The sequence below is a fragment of the Phocoena phocoena genome, chromosome 18 (assembly GCF_963924675.1).
Source record: "Phocoena phocoena chromosome 18, mPhoPho1.1, whole genome shotgun sequence".
NCBI lineage: Eukaryota > Metazoa > Chordata > Mammalia > Artiodactyla > Phocoenidae > Phocoena > Phocoena phocoena.
In genome coordinates, this window is record NC_089236.1 from 71,920,294 (window position 1) to 71,940,795 (window position 20,502).

A 20,502-nucleotide genomic window follows, 5' to 3' on the forward strand; every position below is an offset into this window, starting at 1 on the left:
TATCTCACTTAACGACGGCTACAAGAGAGGGAATACTGGCACTGCTCTGAGTTTAATACTCTGGTTCAAGTAAAGGTGAATGGCCCTTCTCTTAATTCTCTAGTGCACAGCCAAGGCAGGGCTGCAATACTTAAATGTAAGGTAATTAAATATTTGGATATCACACAAAGGAAATCAACACAGAGTATCATGGAACTGGATAATCTAGCTTACACTTTACCTGTTTGCAGCTTGGAGTTCAGTACATGGATGCCTCCCTACTCAGCATCCAACCTGCCAAAAATGCCTAATTACATCTAGCAACCTAATATCCAAACCCAAGAGAAGTATTACAGAGAGCATGAAGTTTCTTTTCCTATACAGTTAACTCCCACTTTCAGGGTTCAAGTTCATGTCTGAACCTTTCCACGTATGATTGGCCCTGAGAACGTCCACCTGCTGTAGGAAAGCCTCTGCACCTTTACAGTGACAGGACTTTACTGGAGAATAGGGTGATTTTTTTTTTTTAACAAAGCACAGTAAGATATAACAGGAGGGGCTGTTCTCTTACAACTTTAGATGACATTCATATCAAATATCTTTTGCATGAGATACTTAAGAGGTGAACCAGAGTAAATTTAAATATCAATAAAAGTAAAATGTATATCTCACAGTGAATTCTGAGCTTCATGGCATTAACATTACAGCTAAGCAAACAAATTCTATGTAAATATAGTATCATATTGTCAGTATATTAATGAAATGCCCATGCTTTGAACATAGATAAACATAGGTAAGAAGAGTCAGAGCAATATTTTAATCAGAGATAAATATATAAAAATTGCTCATTCCCTATATCTATAAATAGTGCTTTATTTTCACAATGGTATTAATTTCCTTAAAGTGCTTATAAGTTTTATAAGGGTATTAATTTTTTTAAGCACTTATAGGCTAAACTACAGTAAAAGTAGGCATTATTCATTAAATAAGTATACCCAGGGACTTCCCTGGTGGCACAGTGGTTAAGAATTCACCTGCCAATGCAGGGGACACGGGTTCAAGCCCTGGTCCGGAAAGATCCCACATGCCACGGGGCAACTAAGCCCGAGCACCAAAAGTACTGAGCTGGCGCTCTACAGCCCGCAAGCCACAACTACTGAGCCCACTCACCACAACTACTGAAGTCCGCGCACCTCGAGCCCGTGTTCTGCAACAGGAAAAGCCACTGCAAAGAGAAGCCCGCACACCGCAACGAAGAGTAGCCCCTGCTAGCTGCAACTAGAGAAAGCCCACGCGCAGCAACAAAGACCCAATGCAGCCAAAAATTAAAAATAAATAAATTTACAAAAAACAAAAAGAGAAGTATGCCCATTGAGAGCCAAGTAAACAAATTTAAAAGTACAAAAAAATGCACAAAGACCCCAAGGGTATTGCTAGTCGGTTTTGTGGGAAAATAAACCAATTTCCAGTCATAACCTATTTTACAGTTGTTGCTACCTTCACTGTATTTTTCAACTTAAAAATGTACCCATAGAGTCTGTCATAAAGAGTGAAGTAAGTCAGAAAGAGAAAAACAAATACCGTATGCTAACACATATATATGGAATCTAAAAAAAAAAATAAAATGGTTCTGAAAAACCTAGGGGCAGGACAGGAATAAAGATGCAGATGAAGAGAATGGACTTGAGGACACGGGGAGGGGGAAGGGGAAGCTGGGACGAAGTGAGAGAGTGGCATGGACATATATACACTACCAAATGTAAAATAGATAGCTAGTGGGAAGCAGCCACATAGCACAGGGAGATCAGCTCCCTGTGACCACCTAGAGGGGTGGGACAGGGAGGGTGGGAGGGAGACACAGAAGGGAGGAGATATGGGGATATATGTATACCTATAGCTGATTCACTTTGTTATAAAGCGGAAACTGGGCTTCCCTGGTGGTGTAGTGGTTGAGAGTCCGCCTGCTGGTGCAGGGGACACGGGTTCGTGCCCCGGTCCAGGAAGATCCCACATGCCACGGAGCGGCTGGACCCATGAGCCATGGCTGCTGGGCCTGTTGGTCCAGAGCCTGTGCTCTGCAATGGGAGAGGCCACAACAGTGAGAGGCCTGCATACCACAAAAAATAAATAAATAAAATAAATAAATTAATTAAATAAAGCGGAAACTAACCTACCATTGTAAAGCAATTATACTCCAATAAAGATGTTAAAAAAAAAAATGTACCCCATTTACCATGAAATGCTATCTAAGGACCGCTATGGACTCTTTATTCTATTTGGAATACTCCAGCCCAAATCCGTCCCTCATTTGGTCCAACAATCAGAATCTCCTGACATAACTGGCAGTGGCAAAGGGAAGACGAAATGGGAGAGAAAAGGGGAAGGAGGGTGGATGAGTTTACTCCGTCCATCTCTACCAATATTGCTTCCTTAGCTCCAGGACCGACCATCCCCAGCAACTCTTCCACCTTTATCTAACCTTCCAAATCCCCTCTACTCCCCCTAGAAAGACTAAGATACCATATATTTGGAGGTAACAAAACTAACTTCCAAGTTACCTAAATGGCCTACTTATTTGAGAGAAGTTTAAAGTGCTAGTTAGACTGTACCGATCCACGATGTCCAACGCCAAGATGCCTAAGAAGCCTGATATAGGAAGTAGACATACCTTACTGCTCAGCCATTCCATCCTATGCTGCAGATCTCAGCAACTAATTTTACTTCTTTTTTTTAATCTAATGGCATTTATTGAGACTAGTTCCCAAGTTTTACATCACTTGATAAAAGGAACTGACACAGCAGAAAGGTTTCCCTGATAGACCCCGTGGGGCTCAGTGCTTAACACAGAGGAAGAGACTTCCTTCCTTGGACTGTATCTAGGCCCCTGCTGTGACCAGAGAGACAACAGTAGAATCATTATGTGTACCTAGGGTTATTTCTAACTCATGAACCTGCCACACTAAAGGCCTTTTCCTGGGCTACTGTTTCTTCATGTTTGAGCTGACCTCTAACAAGGATGGTGCTAGTTACACTTAACATTGGTTGATGTGGTCAATCCAAGAGATGCAATGCACAAGTGGTAGTCTCAGAAGTAGACACCATCACAGACACACTGAACCGTACCATTTGTTGGTGCTCATTACGGCCCGTGAGGCTGCAGCGGGGCTGGGCCATGACCTTTAAAGTAAGAATGTATTTGTGGTAGCTTTCCTTATTCTAATTTACTATGATTTCGTTATTTTTGGTATAGAAAATTGTGCTGGTGATAACCTACACACATGGACCCTAGGGTGTTTTTCAGTTCAAGTAACTGGAAAATGAGTGAAGTTTCTGTGTAATGAAATGGGAGGTGTATGTTGGCATGAACGAAGAAGAAACCTTCATTCGTACCTTTTATGAGAAGCGTGTGGCCACAGAAGTTGCTGCTGACACTCTGGGTGAAGAATGGAAGGGTTATGTGGTCCAAATCAGTGGTGGAAGTGACAGACAGCGTTTCCCCATGAAGCGGTGTGTCTTGATCCATGGATGAGTCCGCCTGCTACTGAGTAAGGGGCATTCCTGTTACAGACCAAGGAGGACTGGAGAAAGAAAGCGCAAATCTATACAGGGTTGCATTGTGGAGGCCAATCTGAGCATTCTCAATCTGGTCATTGTAAAAAAATGGGAGAAGTATATTCCTGGACTCACGAATATTACTGTGCCTCGTCGCCTGGGGCCCAAAAGAGGTAGCAGAATCCACAAAGTTTTCAGTCTCTCTAAAGAAGATGATGTCCGCCAGTATGTTGTGAGAAAGCCCCTAAACAAAGAACGTAAGAAACCTAGGACCAAAGCACCCAAGATTCAGCGTCTTGTTATTCCACGTGTTCTGCAACGCAAACGTTGGCGTATTGCTCTGAAGAAACAGCGTACTAAGAAAAATAAAGAAGAGGCTGCAGAATATGCTAAACTTTTGGCCAGGAGAATGAAGGAGGACAAAGAAAAACGCCAGGAACAGATTGCCAAGAGACGGAGGCTGTCCTCTCTGAGAGCTTCTACTTCTGAGTCCAGTCAAAAATGAGATGTTCTAAGAGTAACAAATAAATAAGATCAGACATCACGAAAAATATATATATATATACGATAATATTTAAAAGTATTTCTACCAATTATAAATTTAAAAGAATACAAGAAAGAAAGGGTTAAAGATCCGTCTTATGTTAAAATTGTAACAGAGAAAGCGAAAGCATCGTTAGGCAAAAAACTGTTACCAAGATTCACAGAGGTAACTCCTCCTGCTTTGAGTAATAAAAATAAGAGAGTAAGATTATGATGCACTGAGCGAGTTGAATGACGCTAATTTCCTTTCCTGAAGGTTCTCACAAATATTAGCGGGCACCGAGACACTGAGTAAGCAAGTGTATGTATAGCTGTGGCAATCCGTATGACGCAACTTGGACTGTGGCATCTTTAGATGCACATTTTAATTTTTTATTCAAAACTATGTTAATGCAACAACATTCAGACCCTTTACTTAACTCTGTAGCATTCAGACCTTTTGCATTGTGCAGCTATTGCCTTTACACTAATTGGCACCAAAAAAAAAAATTTGTTAAATCACTCGCTCACTACCCACTGAAATGACAGAATTCAGGCTTATGCTGCTAATTTGCTCCCAGCACAGGGTGTCTACAACTGTTATCACCACCTAAAATGAATCCCTTCCTTTACTTGTATGAATTATGCTTGTGACCCTACAAATGTGCATTTTATAAACTTATAAACTAGGATCTCTAACAAGGATCCCAGTTCTAAATCAAAAAAATTGAAACTGCTGCTTATAAAGCATTACTAGTTATGTATTTGTAAAGTTTAAATGGCCATTGAGGATTGAATTAGTGCTCTTGTTTTAACAAGTGATATTCCTTAAAATATTATTTTCTAAATTGTGTGGCATTCTTAAGTGTTAAGATAACCGAGAAATAGATACTGACCCTCTAAAACACAATTCAAATTTTATAACAGAAAGGAGCAGAAAATCAAAATCCATTTCCAAAAGTTGTGCTTTTAGCAAATTGCTCCTTAATGCATCTCTCCACTAAGCAGCGGTCATCAAGGGTTCCTCAAACACAGATCTGCTGCTAGCGCCAGAGCAGTTCATCAGGATTCTCGTGTAAGAAACTGTGGTTCAAATTGCTGGAAATTTCCCTGTAGCCAAAGAGCCTGTGACATTTTCAGTCCAGCGATGTTTCACTAGAAAACATCATCTTACTGGGAAGTTAACTGCTGCCCCAAGTACCTCAGGTGCTACAAACAAAGTTGTTCCGTCTTCCCACTCCAGAAACATTCTCTAGTTCACTGATTTCTACCACATCCAGCCTAACTCCTCTGCCAGGCTTTTGGACTCCAAATTATGATTCCTCTAATACCCCAGCATAAGATTCCATTAACATTCCCCAAATCCCCAACCATGAACCTTTCAGCCCTTAACTTTCACTCACATTGCTCCCGTTGCCAAGAATATACTTATCTCTCCTGCCAAATGAAACACGCTTTCAAAAGTCAGCTCAGGTCACACTTCTCGACAAGATTTCCCTTTCTTCCCGGCTCATCTTTGATGGGTCTCCTACAGACACCCCGTGGCCGTCCATCTTTCAAGACTCTCTCATTACTGGTGTTCTCTGTACACTGAGCTTAAGTACTTTGGGGCCAGAGACCAAATCCTTACGGAATGTTTTAAATCTCTCCCAGTAACTAACATGGAACTTACCACAAATAGTTATTTAATAAATACTAATAGGTTTATTGTATGGATTGTATATTGTCTGTCTTCTCAAAACCTCAGGATCATTTTCTAGATAATTTCCAAATATATTTTTCTCTATGTTAAGTGCATCTTTGGAACAACAAGAATGGCAGTCCTGAAGAAACCAGAAAGGGAAGAAAAGGTTGCTGTGCAGAAACAGATTTAAAGAACAACTTATGCATGGGATTTCTGCTCTGTCTCCTAAGAGCTTTTGACTCAGACTATCTTCACAAGGATATCTGCATTGCAGACAACCTTGCACTCTAAAGATAGTGCTTCCAGGTTAGAGGGCGATTCCCCCCACCCCAGGATAATAAAGACCATGGCTCCCTGCTGGGCAAAGGTTGGGCAGTTTTGAAAGACATTCCTTAAAAAAGAAGGGGAATTTCCTAAACTCAGAGGTCCTCAGCTGTGACACAAATCCACTGTGTGCAGGCATCCACCTCGGCTACTCAGCACTGCCCCTGGGAGATGTTAGGACAAGGGAAACAAGAACGGGGTGCCTGTTGTGCCCTGAGTGATACAGTCCTTTATCTCTGACCCAGGAGCCTCCGTCCTCAGCCAGCATCTCTGTAACTGGGCCGGGTCGGCTTGCGAACCGTTTGTAGTTTTGGGCAACTTTTGGATGTTAACTAAAAGTGGGTGCGTTCAATTAGGAGTTTCTAGTTTACAAAAGAAAACAGAAGTTACCGCATGGAAGTCTACACATCTCACGTGCGATGGTATAGGTGGATCTCAAAAACAACGTGTGGAGTGAAAAGAGCAAACTCAAGGGCATGAGGACTCCAGGATCTGAGGCTCTAGTACAGGCTAAGGTAAAGTCAGAGAGCAGAACGGTGGTTGCCCCTCACAGAAGGCACGGGTGGGAACTGAATCGAACTGAGAATGAGGTTTCTGGGTGATGAGAATATTCTATATCTTAAATGGGGTGTCTGGCACAAGGATACACACAATAGTCAAAAGAAATCAAACTCTACAGTTAAGAGCTGTGCATTTTAATGTATGTAAATTACGCTCAATAAAAAAGCATCACAAATTCTAAATATCTGAACATGTTGCTAACACTGAATATGTTGCATTCCCCTTTAGTTTCAGGATATAATGATTCACAGAAACACTGAGACAACACCAGCCACTTTCACATATACGCTTTGAACACAGTCTTTAGGGCGGTAGCTGCAATACAGGAATTTAAGAGGATGTCTCTGGAGGAAGACTGCTTGGGTTTCAACCACTGGCTGGGTGCCATCAGGCAAATTCCTTAACTTCTTCATGCCTGGGCGTCATTCTTTTTCAGATAAATATAAGAAAAATTCCTACATATGGTTTTCGAGGTCTAAATTAGGTAACATAGATAAAGTATCTAGTACATAGAAAGCATCCTATAAAGCTAGTTTTTTATTATTACTTAGAGCATAACTACTAATACAGGATTCAGAAGAATTCAGGATATTTCTGTTCAAGTAGAAGAGTAATAAGTCTTTTAAAATCTAGTAAGTTTAAAGGCATTCATTAGTGGGACTATAAGGTAGAATAATTATAATAATATCCCCAAATTATTTAATTATATAACCTATTAAAGCAATAGATCCACATCACAGTTTTTTTAACATGTTATCTGAAGCACAGAAAGAAAAAAAATTAAGTCAAATAAATGCTGCTTTGGGTGTCTCTAGTTCAGACAGATGTGTCTCATTTACTGTCTGACAACTGTATTGTTAGAATTTTTTGCCTTTTTCCCCTAATGTAATACATGTAAAAGTTGAAAAGCCAATTGAATACTAATCCCAGCCTTGCCTGAAGAGTTAAATTGATGACAAACCTTTCAAAAGACACAACTAAAGGAAAGATGTGAAAGGACAAAATCTCGAGTAAGACAGTACAAATACAAGGAGAGCGGGACAAAGCGGGGCAATCCTCAGTGATGGAAAACAGAGAAGCAGGACTCCACAGCTCTGCAGAGCAGGCCACACTCCCAACTTCAGCGCGCATGTTAGGGGTTCACATTCCCATGAAAAGGCACGTGTGCCACAGATGGACCAGAACCACCTAAGCACTGTGTTCTTTAAGATGATTCCCAAGATTTTAAAAGGAAATATAATTAGGAAAGATAAAATAAATAATAAACAATCATGATCCCCTAAATTTCTATCTTTTTCAAATTTATTTATTTTTTAATTTGTTACTGGACCATTAAAATATTTCTAACATTTAGTATCCATTCTATTAAAACATATTTCCAATATTTTATATCTATTATTATATATCTGATGTATGAGGAATTTTATGTCACTTAATTGGCATATGAGTAGAAAGTTTAAATGTAAAAGAAAAAATAATTAAGAAAATGTTGCGGCAGAATAATGGTAACTGCTGAGTGTTTAATTCGGAAAGTGACTCAGGCCTCCTAGCAAACAGAGCCCTTTCTTTGCTTACAAGCAATAACACCTGCGGTACAACAGAAACACAACCAAAAAACATGAGTTTCAGACTCTGAAATAAGTGGCTGTTTAAGAAAAAAACAGAAACCCTACAAATGTTTTAGTCTTTGAGCCTTCTTATTTTCACATTTCTTCTTTTTTAAAGTACGACAGTAGTATGCCACGTGCTCCACACAGGAAGTGGAAAGAATAGAGATTTCAATCCGTCCCAAACTACACTTTATCTAAGAGGCAGCATTACAGAAGAGGCTAGCTACCACACACTTCAGTGATCCACTGTAATTGTGCAGACAACAAAATGTTACAGGGGGAAAAAGGCATTTTAATTACAACTACATTCATTGCTACCCAAGAAGCAGGTGCACAAACTTACATACGTAAATTCAATAAAGTTCACACTTCCTTCACTTTTCTTGCCAGACCTGAATAATCTGAAAAATTGGCTTTTAATTGTATTATTTGACTCCTCAAATGGAACAAAGTATTGCACACAAATCACCGACTATCAACAAAGAACTGTATATCATTTAAAACAAAAAAAACCTCTGACTTATCTTTATTGTAAGGCATTTTTTTTATCCCTAAGGACTTTCAGCTTTGGAGTCAAGAAAACAAACCCTTTATCCCAGAGCAATTCTCCTAGAACTGCCTATTTAAATTACGATCTAGAAGGAGAAACTTGTCAAAGTTTTCTACTTGCTATTAAAAGTTGCCACAGCCCCTTGAATACAAACAGTCTGGAGAGAGTCAGGTTTTTGCTCTGTGCTTTGAGGAGACAGGAGTGGTCTACTGGCAAATGGTCAGTGGCTCGGCGGCATCAAAAGGAACGGTCCATATCAAACACCTGTGGTCAGAACATCCCAGACACCTCCCTCTTTTCCCTTCCCAAATTCTAACTGGCCACTGGGATAGAGGGACTCCGCTTCCTCTCCAGCCCCTGTCACTGCCTTATTTTTGACCTCACCACCTCCTCTGTGGCCTTTCTTACCTTCAATCCCGCTCCACGCAAAGATATTTTCCACACTGTTGCCATAATGACTATCTAAAGGGTAAAGCTGACCGAAAGGCTTCAAGATTCCAAAACAGCTTTACTGAAAGATTCACTGCAAATGGCTAATGAAAAATTAAGGACACAAGAGGCACCTAAAACAGAAGACACTAAGTAGTAACTTCTACTACTCCCGCTATCCGTCATCGCAGTCCTCAGTCTGTTTGTCCTCTATCTGAATTGCCTTTCCACTCTGAAGAAACTACAAGACCATAAACAAATTAGTGACAGTAAAGATGCGCCCACACCTACCTTTGAAGGGTGGCCCCCAAATGCGTCCCTCTCAGAGTTCATGGGACTCCAAGGGATTCTCCAGGAAACCAGTAAACCACTACCAGTTATTCTCTTAAGCAGCCAATAGGAAACTCAAGTTAAAATTAGTGAAAAACCTTGCCAAATTCAGGTAGACGCCAGAGCTACACTCTACTTTAAACCCCACTTGCTCTGGAGCCTAAGAAAACTGGCAGATGCCAGAGAATTCTTACCAGAGTCAGCTCTCCTGCATCTCTGTCTGTAGTGCCCAGTTGAGAGAGGAAGGGAAAATCTCACGCTGTTCCTTCCTTTCCAAGATTCACTGGTTGTGGATCCTTTCTCTCCCAGGGACAGCTATTGCCTTCTTGTTTGTCTCATTTTGGGCCTTGAGAACTTGGCCTGGGAACCGTCAGGCTGAGGGCCCTCAAAATACGGCCGGACAGAAGTGTGGATTGCACTCCACTTGCAGCTAGTGTCCTACTGATCGTTGCCAGCGCTCAGGGGAACTAAGTCTTTCTTTGGCTACCTTTGGATGTGGCTCTGCATCTTGGGAGGGTAGGATCTTTTGCCCACTCTCTGGGGACACCTCTTGAGTCCAACAGGTTGTTCAGTACTGCCAGGAATATTTACTGTTTGTCTCGGCTGAAACCTGACAAGATATTTGAAAAAAAAAACACAAAAAACACTTTTTTTTTAAGTAGCTCTACTGTGAGAAGTTGGCCAGACTGGGAGCTGATATTCAGAGCCTGAAAGGAACTTTTTTTGAGGCCTCCTCCCTTAACCTAAGTGAAACTATGTATACCCAGAAGGAAAGACCTTCCAAAACAAAAAGCTCTAAATCTAGAACACAGAAATCTTTTTATTTCCATATTAGTTGAAGACCTTCTCCCAGATCTAAAGATGCAAACAGAAGATAATGTAGCTGGATGGGTGATCAGCCCTTTGATGTCATGAAGGTTGCAACTCAATTCTTTGAAGAATTAAAAACAACTATCCCTGTCTCAGGAACTGAGTCTTTGTAAGAACACAAATGCAGCTACTGAAGCAACTCAAAGCCCATCTATCCTTTATACCAATCCCAAAACCTCCCCTATGCTGGCACATATTGTAAAATTCTGGATTTAGGAAACGAAAGTCCTTCCTGGAGGCACTTACTTTCTTTCCCTGTGCCTTGAGATGTAAATATTCTACCCAGTCTTCTTGAGAAACTGATGGCCAGTTCTTCGAAAAGCAAACTTCAGGGAGGTAATTCTTATCATAAGGGGAACAAAAAAAAGGTACAAAGACTATTTGGAAACTAGGCCAACGAAACGTCTTTAAAAAGTGTAAAGCCATCTGAGCAGGTAACCTTAACCTACTCCATCCGCCGAAACACAATTTGGATCTAGCTGTTCTTTTATAAACTAGTGAGCTTGCCTTATCATACCCTCAAAATAGTCTTTTTCAACTTCTAAATATACAGTGAAGTTGTGTGTGTGGGTTTTCAGATGTGAAAATGCTTGTGATTCTTCCCAACAGTCCAAGATAACAGAAGGAAAAACAAGCCAAGGTAGGTGGAGTCCTCTCCAAAAAATGTTGAGACTGCAGGAAAAGACACCTGGGGAATACAACAGATACAAAAGAATGCCATCTGTTTCAGCACCAACCACACAACTCTGTAAAATGCATGAAGAGCTCTTGGTGGTGTCACCAGTAAAATACAACGCGTGTCTTCTTCCAGGGCTCAAAGCTGTGTACTGTGCTTTCCTTACCACTCAAAACCGGCTCTTGGAAGAGTCACCTCTGCACCGGCAAGGAGTTGCCACACCTCTGCAAGGTTGGTCATGAGCCCGCAGGTGGCCTTCCATCTCCGATTGCCTCGGGTTTAAACTACAACTTAAATATACTCAACACAGTCCAGGAGAGGTACAGGGAAGAGGGAAAAGTTCATTCAGAATCCAGATCGGGTGGAAAGTTACGAGACGCTTGGAACATGAGAGCGGGGGCCGACCTGAGATTATTCTAATCAATGCCCTTGCACTGCAGTCGAAGAAACTGAGGCCCAGAGAATTTCAGGAGCCCTCCTCGGCCTCCCAGTAGCTAGTGCGGGCTGGACTCATGCTCTCCCAGTCCGGAACTTGGGCGCATCCGCCACCTACCTAGCTCCTTCCTCCCGCCCAGTCCCTTTTCCTCTAAACCCTGCAGTGCGTCGCGGGGAGGTGGCCACCTGTGGGAGAGAACCAAACTCTTCCTTCGCCCTTCAGCCCGGGCACGCACTGAGGCGCGCGCGAGGTCGCTGGCCAGGTGCCCGCCAAGGCGCGCCGCGTCAACAGCCGGAGCTGCCCGCGTACCCCGTCTGGCCCACCCCGCGGCTTCCGGCCACGTGGTTTCCATAGCAACGGCTGCGCCGGCCTCCGAGCCCCCAGAGACGCTCCAGGGTCAGAGGTCATCCCTGTGGCAACGGAAACCTCCCGCGCTACGGCGGCGCGGACGGGTCGTTTCCGCCGCATTGCGCCGCAGAGCCCCAGACGCCCCGAGGCGTGGAGCGCGGGTTGGCCGGTCCCGGGAGTTCTGGCCGCGGGTCACAGCGGAGGAAGGCGACGCGTCGCCTGCGTGCCTCCTCTCTTCGGGGCTCCATTGGGCAGACTCCGAGCCCGGCTCCGGCCAGATCCCCGAGGGGCCCGACTCCTGGAAGCAGATCCGAGCCGCAGAGGTGGCCGGCTCGCGGCGAGCAGAAAACAGTCCACGTCCCGCTTGCTGCTCTGGCGAGCGGGGCTCTGCCCGAGTCGTGCGTCCGCCTTTGACGGTGGCTCCAGAGGGCGGAAGCTGAGTAGCTGAGTGTGGTTTTGGGAAAGCAGGGCGCCACCAAGTTTGCAGATGACTGCTTTAAAACGGAAAAGAACAAAATAGGAAGGGAGGGGGCACCTCCTTTCAAAGCAAGTGAAACTCGAGGCTGTTTAGGTGCTGTCCACTCTAGAACGGAAACATGCCACATCGGATGGGCCCAGTGACCATCTTCACAGAAAGGAGTTCAGACAGGAAGAGAGAAACAATTCAAGTTCACTCCACTGTTTTTCGGAATGCCTTCCTTTTGGAGAACATTAAAGATCAGAAAAGAAAATGAAGGGGGGCTCTGGCAGAGGGAACCAAATGGTGTCCTAACACTTGTTATTTAAAGGGTGAGCGGGCCAGGAGGGGTAAATGCGCTTGTGTGTTTGAGGAAGGCCTGAGCCCAGGGAATGTTTGCAAACCATGTTTCAGGATGCCCTGGCGCGGAGCATGAAGAGAAAGAAGGCCACTAACAGCTGCTTTTCCTTCTTGGTTTTACCATTTAGAAGCCAAATTCTTGGTTGGCACTGCTGGAAAGGAGTAGGCGTTAAGTGAACTTCACCAAGTAAATTGTATGACAGTGGCAGCTACAGTCCCACAGTTAACTTTCTCAGAAAACCCTATTTTTCACCGTTAGTTCATTTAATACAAATGTATTGAAAACCTGAGACTTATCATAACCTGAGTTTTTGACAGGGGACAGCGATAAACGCAACAGTGCTCAACAATTGTTAGGTGACTTTCTTCGATGGTGTTAGTAGGTTAGATAAACAAAAACGTCAGTGTTCCCTGTAAAACATGTCTGCACTATGCCTCCATTTTTGCTTTCATGTTTAGGAAAGCCCTAAGGATTCCTCCTTTCAACTCCTCTTCCTTCATCATCCTACCTTTTACTTCTGGCCAAAGCAGAAAATTAGTTTGTACCAACCAGAGAAATATACAGGGAGAACATCAAGACATACTTGGTCCTTCAAAAGCAGAATAGCAAAAAAAAAAAAAGTTAGTGCATCTCTGGAGGCATATGGAGGAACTGAGAAGTCGCCCTCAGACAATTCCCTGCCGTTCTGTGCTCAAGTTCAACTCTTATAACTAAATGTAGTACACGGTACACAATCTAAAACCCTAAGAAACACCACACAGACCATGGCACCAGGCAGATAGACGTGTCTGCAGGTATTTCCCTGGCCCACTGTCCCTCCTGGAGGTGGTACTAAGTTGGGCTCAAAGGTTTTATTAAGAATATAGACACGATGCAATGTCTCATTTAAAACTTAGTAGAGGAGCTTCAAATATACTGTTCAAACATCCCAACTGTTTCCCCATAAACCATAAGAAACTATCTTGAATAAATGCTTCCATTTTGAGACATCTACATATTTATAGAAAGCTTATGAGTCAATTGAGTGAGTTATGATGCCAAAATGTACAAAGGAGCAAAACCTTTGGTTGTTGTCCTTGTTACAATATGTATAAAAACACTTCACAAAAGTCCTCAGTGTGTGTGTTGCTAAAACACGGAAGACTGGGTTTGAACATTTTTAAAGGAGTGGCTCCGCATAGGAAATGTGAACTATAGAATTAGCTTTAGCACCTTCTGAAAGCAATGCATCATTTGAATGGATGTTCTCAGGGAGGCTGCCTAAGATGAGAACAGGCTGGATATGGGTACAACTAAAGTGATCTCCACTGTTAAAACCAAGTTTAGATGATCACTGATTGGATTTCACACTTGTTAACTTGGATATAAATTAAAACAAACATAAAACAAAACAGTCGGCACTCCCAACAAATCAATACTTGGAAGCCTACCTAACATGTCATCCTTTGGTTCAGGAAGTGCTACTGCCTGCAAAACTCGTTATGCTACTTCAGTAATGAAGCTTCCTAGATGGAATCCAAGGCCAAACTCATATTACATGGAATCTCACGCTGAACGCAAGCATATTAGAAAGACAAGGACCTTACATCTGTTTGGTGTTCCAGCCATGCAGTCTGAATTTGATGTCTCCATTTTACATATGCTCAGTGTTTAGAAATGCACAGGTTATGTATGACCCATTTGTGGCTCACCCAGCTCTACAGGAACCCAAGATGAGTCGGCAGGCAGAGGAGAAGGGGTGAAAAATGCTTTACACCTTTTTCTTCTCCCTCTTCCTATTTTCTCACTTCTCAAAGCCATGACCGCCCCTAGGTGTAAAGCAAGTAGCTTTAAAAGAGTAACATATATTTAAATGAGTAACAGTGGCACACCAGATGTTTTTGGCACCTAAAACAGCTTAGTCAAAGGCAAAAGCAGAGCTGGAAGACACCCAAAAAAAGTAGGAAATAGAAAGTGACAGTGACTTCTACCAAGCCCTGCTTGTTTCATCTCAAAGTTTCATGGCAGAGTCGGAGACAGTTCAGAAGAGGAAACACTCAGGGCCATGAGTTTGTGGGATTTTCTAAATGTGCTCTGCAGAACTAGGTCTAGGGCATCCGCTTCGTACCCTCCTTGCCACAAACACTGGTACCCAATAAAATTACATCTGGTTACAATTTTTCTTAAAATCTCTGCTTTCCAAAATCCTATCAAGCCGTGGAAGTTTGTATGTGTGAGTAGCTGTATATATTTGAGGGTTTGTGGCTTCCTTTGCCTGTTGGACATTATGTATCTGAAGAGACATCCATGATACGACCTTCATATTTATCTTTAGTGTGGACTTTTTAAAAAAATATTTATTTATTTATTTGATTGCCCTGGGCCTTAGTTGTGGTAGGTGGGCTCCTTAGTTAGTTGTGGCATGCAAACTCCTAGTTGCGGCATGCATGTGCGATCTAGTTCCCCAACCCTGGCCCACTGCATTGGGAGCACGGAGTCTTAACCACTGCGCCACCAGGGAAGTCCCCTATTGTGGACTTCATTTTTCCAACCATATTTATTTCCTTAGCAGCCATTGCTCAGATTTCAGTGACCTAGATTATTTCCCAAACTGGCCTGTGACACATGTCGGTCAGTCCAAACTCTCAGTACTAATTTAAAGAAACGTATCAAGCCCTCCTCCAGGCAAAGTAAGTGTGTTGGACTCAGTATTCCCTATTTAATGATCTGCCTAAGATACAGTCACCTTGTATAACTCATGCAGTGACAGTTGAAGCAGGTAACATCTATTCTAAACATATAGCTATTCCTCTACTGGGAAAATAAGGGAAGGTAGGACATGAAGCGTGTGTGTGTGTGTTCTCTGATAAGAGTTCTATTGTGAGATATTGGACATGTTTATGAAGACAGTAAATTTACTTTCTATCCAGGATTTCTAAGCTATTGCAATTTATTTTAAAAAGCATATATTGTGCAAATATAATCTTCATGCTCTTTTCCAGTTAACTTTTACATAAAAACAACTTAAAAAAAACCTACTTAATTAACACCTCTGATTTAAACATGAATTAAGAACTTTTGGGTAGATGAGTAACTTTGCCCTTAAGTTCATGACTCTATCATTTGCTTATTTCTACACCAACCTGATTATATAGCAGTGCTCTGAAATTCCTTTCAGGAACCCCTGACTGAACTGCCTGTACTTCTTGACAACTTAAAGCAGTGGGAATAATCAGTAAAACATTTTATAACTTACAAAGATTGGGAAGAAAAATTCATCTAATAAGAAGTCGTTACACCAAATTCATGGTCCTACTACTGGTATGTGCAGGTATTCTGACAAGCTTCTTAGTCTGAAACCAGTTAATTGTCCTCGTTTTAGATTTAAGATAACGTAATAGGTAGTAGTCAATCTGTTCTTTTTGGTTTTAACAGTTAGGAGGATTTTAGTCTTTGTTTTATTTCAATTACCCAATTAACTTCTTAGTTATACTGCTATCTTGGGATCAAAAACCTGCAAATGATTTTAGGCTTCATGTTAATAGCAGAAGGAGAATGGAATTTACCAACTACAATCCTGAAAGGGAATGGCTAGACACGGGATGGTTTAAGCTCAAAAGGCAAAACTTTTAGAAGGTGAGATACATAGTGTGACACATTAATGTCCCATTTAAAAAATAATTTACAAAATGCTCCAACTCCAAGGTTGGAATTCTCACCCCTGGCAATCTAGGACTTAAACTATCCTAGTGGAGTAGTCGGAGCCGTTGTTAGACAGAGTTTGAGTTAACCCATCAGTTCACCCCCGAGTACTTTAGCATTCATAAGCTGCAAAATAAATTGCTCTAAAAATAAGTCATCATTTGTTTGACACCTTCCAAATGCCTCGGAAGGAAAAAAAACAACCTACTTTATTCCAGAGAGATGAAAGTGGGTGGGGTGGGGGAGGTGTAATAAAGAGATCTTGAATCGTGTATCGGTGAAACTTAGTGTTTCCAGTAAAACTGTTTACAAAAAAAAAAAAGACATTATCAAAGGCAGTAAGGAAACTTACTGTTCCATGCTGAATTATTGCCCACTCTCCAGTACTATGGAGCGACTGACTTCAAGAACCCTAAACAAATGGCCAAGTCTAAAGAAATGCTTTTCTAGTAGTCCTGTCTCAGAGGGAGCTAAATCTTTTCAAAGAAGAACACAAGAAGGTTTCAAAAACCAGTCATTTTACTGTGTGAGGGAGGAACCCCACCGCAGCCCTTGGCTTGTCCCACTTTAGGAAGTCTTGCCAAAAGGGTCTTCGCGTGAACTTGAGATGGTAGTGTTGCAGATCTAGCTATGACCAAGGCATCAGCAAGTGCTGGGCTTGAGGCGGGGTTAGGGTACACCTGACAGCCCAACTGGAGACGTGGTTGGTAAGGTGACCACACTGCTTTCTCGTTGGGTAGCTCTCAGGATCATCTCAGAGCTGCTAAACGCTAAGTTAAGAGAGAGAAGGGTCAAAGGACCGGGGATGGAGGGGGTGGGGGTCGGGTGGGGGCGGGGGGGAAGAAGAGGGGGACGGGAAGAAACCGGGGAGAGCTAGAGCACAGGGATGAGAACTCCAGGACGGAGGCACGGGGCCCGCTGCAGCACCGCGCCCACAGACTCAACAGCCATCCGAAGGTCCCAGCTGACGGCAACTGCCAGGCGTCCGCCAGCACGCGAGCATCTGCCCTTCCGGAGGGTCTCAGAACTCGCACTTTCCCTTCTGCCGCAGCAGAGGGGGCTGCAGGGGGTGCTCAGCTTCCACACCCACCGCCTCCATCCTCGTCCACCCACACCTCCTCCCCCTCCTCCCCTCCCCTCCCTCCCTCCTCCCCTCCCCTCCCCTCCCTCCTCCTCCTCCCTCCCCTCCCCTCCCTCCTCCTCCTCCCTCCCCTCCCTCCTCCTCCTCCTCCCCTCCCTCCCTCCTCCTCCTCCCCTCCCTCCCCTCCCTCCTCCTCCTCCCCCTTCCCCCCTCCTCCTCCTCCGGATCCCCGGCACCCGCAGGCGGCAGCTCACTGGGAGCGCGCCGCCCAACTAGGCTGCATTAGGCAGCTTCGGAGGCAGGGAGGCGGCAGCCACTTGCTGCCCGGCCGCTGGGGCTCCGGGTGCCAGCGCGGCCCCTGGTGGAGCTCGGGGTGTCAGGGCGCCCGCGGGGAGCCATGATCTACTACACCGCAGTGCCAGCGTCAGGAGCCTCGGACACCCGGGCTGCCACTGCAGGACGGCCAGGGCCCCGCCCCCAACAGGGCCCCAGACATAGAACACCCAGCCCGGGTCCCTCCCCGGCCTCAAGCGAACCGGGGGACACCACACACCCCCTGCCGCTGGCGCGCGCGGCTCCCGGACCCGCTGCACCCAGCCTCCTCGCCCGTGCGCCGCCTCCGCCACGCAGCCCTCCGGCCTGGCCTCCCGGGGGTTGCTCGCCCACAGCTCCGCGGCCGCCCCCAAATGCCTCAGACTGAGATAGCGGGAAGTGAATCCCGGGGACCCGACTCCCCGAGTCACCTGCATTTGCATTTCTTATGTAATGTACTGCAAGTTTCCCGGTTGGAGCCTTTTGGAATGGGGGCGCACGATCACCAGGAGGCTGAAGCAGGGACCCGGGGCCAGGCTCATCCCACCCGGGGGACCCAGACGCCGGGCTAGAACACTGCTTTTTAAAAGGGAGGTTTAAATTACATATACTAGAGAGACCGGGCTTGTCTGCTCCGTCTGGGGTTCCCTCCCGGCATGAGCCCTGCTCAAGTTTTCCCAGCGGCAGGAGCGTCGGAGGCAGACGGGGGAAGGAGTTCATACTTCGGCACGCGGAGCTAGACGGGGGCGGGAGGCGGGGGCTGACGGAGGAGCGGGGCCGCGACGGAGGGGGCCTCTTTCCTTTGGTGAAGGTGATGGGGTGGCGAATATTGTGCAAGCTACTCAGAAAGTCTAGAGCAGGTTCTCGGCACCGAGTTACGTCCCCGGACCTGCAGCACGAGTCAGGGGAGCTCGCGGTTCTTTCTCCTGGCAATTACCGAAGCTTCAACTGCCTCGGGCCAAACCTTAAGCCATAAACCCTTCAATATTCCACCAAACATCGTCAACCAGATACATTCCAAAAAAAGAAAAGGAAAAAAAAAAGTTTCCTCCTCCCTCCTAGTGACGGATTGTGTCACAGCCAAGAGATGCTGGTAACGATTTGGGGCTCACAGACGCCGATCCAGCTGTTACTTGTTTATCCACGCAACACCTCTATACACAACACTGTCCTGGTCCTTCTCTGTTTCCCCTGCCTTCCTGCATAGCCGAACTGCAGATCTAGCTCAATGAGCAACAGACAGGTTATTATGAGGAAAAACATAACATGATGCATGTTTTGCTTACCAGTTGGGTTCTTGTTTTTCTTAAGACTCTTGCCACAAAGACACTGCAGCATATGCGTTCCTTTGCTGAAAATGTTCCAAAGAAACCACATTGATTTGGGCGAAAAGCAATCCAGCAGCTTAGACACCCTGAGAAAGAAGAGATCCTTGTGGTTGCATAATAATAATTTGAAATCAGTTCTCCTGAAGAGGGGCACCGGTTTTACCATAGGAAAAACGATAATATTCCGGATCTTCTCCCAGTTTTTTCCCCTCACGTGGTATATTTCTTTGAGACTTCTCAGAGATTGTTTTTTTTCGGCCAGGGTGAATGATTTATCCCCTTGATCACCACTGGATTATTACCAAAGGGTTGGCAAAAAAATCCTTTTTCAGCTTGAAGCCAAACAAAAAAGCAAAGAAATCCCAACTGAGACCAGAACTAATCAGGGAGAACAGTAATGCACAAAAGATCCCCAAAGAGAAAACCATAGCCTTTTAGTTGATCGCTATGAGGCTGGGTGAGTCTGCAGGAGTCAAAGCAGGATTCATCTCACTGAGAGAAGACTGCCATTGTGTAGTCCCTAGGAGAGAAGGAAAGGAAAAAAAAATAGAAAGAAAGAAAGAAAGAAAGAAAAAAGAAAAAGAAAAAAAACCACCAGCACACATACACACACCAATACCACCTCCGAGTCTGACAGCCGAAGACACAGCCTCCCTTCTCCCAGTGTCGATTTTTTTTTTTTTTTATAATCAATCGCCAGTGCTCAGGGGGATCGGATTGAACCTGCAGTTCTCAACCACCACGAAGAAAAGATGCAAATCTAGGTGACCCCTCCCCTGGTCAGGCTGGTAGTAGGTAGAGAGCGCCTCGGATCCCCTGCCGCCTTCCTCTCTCTCTCTCCCAGTTTCCAACAACGGTGAGCATGAGGAAAATCTCCCCTCCGGATTCCTCGCCCAGCCTTGGATGTGAGTTACCGGCATTAGGGGGAGGAGGAGGGGTTGAAGTTTGCATTGAAAAGACTGGCTTTCCATGACGTAGCCACGTGCTTTCAGACCCGTCACCAGTGAGATGCTTCCACCCGCCCGGGGAGGGCAGTGTCACTGCAGTCTCTCCGCTGGTTCCCCTCTCGAAGTCCCCCACCACTAGCACCCAGCCACAGCCCCACTATTTGACCCTCTCCCTCCTCTGCCCGGCATGATTAGGCTTGCTGCTTGCTCTTGCAGCCAGCTAGCAGAGCCTTCTCTTAAAAGTGAATTTCGAAAGGGAAAATTAATTATAATTAGTAAACCTTAAAAAATACACAGGGTGGAGGGGAGGCAGGGGTTTAAATAGAAACGGTAGTTTAGTACCACACTCCTTGGCCAAAATTAGTTCCACCTTACATTTTCAAAAGCCGCATCTACAGCATCTAAAACATTAAGGACAACTCAAGTTCCTTTACTTATTATTTGAATCCTACTTAAAGCACTGT

General features: G+C 44.5%; 1 protein-coding gene and 1 pseudogene across 2 annotated transcripts in view; one reads left to right on the top strand and one right to left on the bottom strand.

Annotated features, from left to right (window-relative positions):
* Nucleotides 1–19,257, bottom strand: part of FGF14 (fibroblast growth factor 14) — a 626,343-nt gene extending 607,086 nt beyond the window's left edge. For both annotated transcript variants that reach the window (XM_065895967.1, XM_065895965.1), the window contains exon 1: nt 19,050–19,257. In XM_065895967.1, coding sequence (XP_065752039.1) covers nt 19,050–19,257 — 208 coding nt within the window. The remainder of the gene's footprint in view (nt 1–19,049) is intronic.
* LOC136137661 (small ribosomal subunit protein eS6-like) lies at nt 3,341–4,036 on the top strand (annotated as a pseudogene).
* Nucleotides 19,258–20,502: the final 1,245 nt, after the last annotated feature.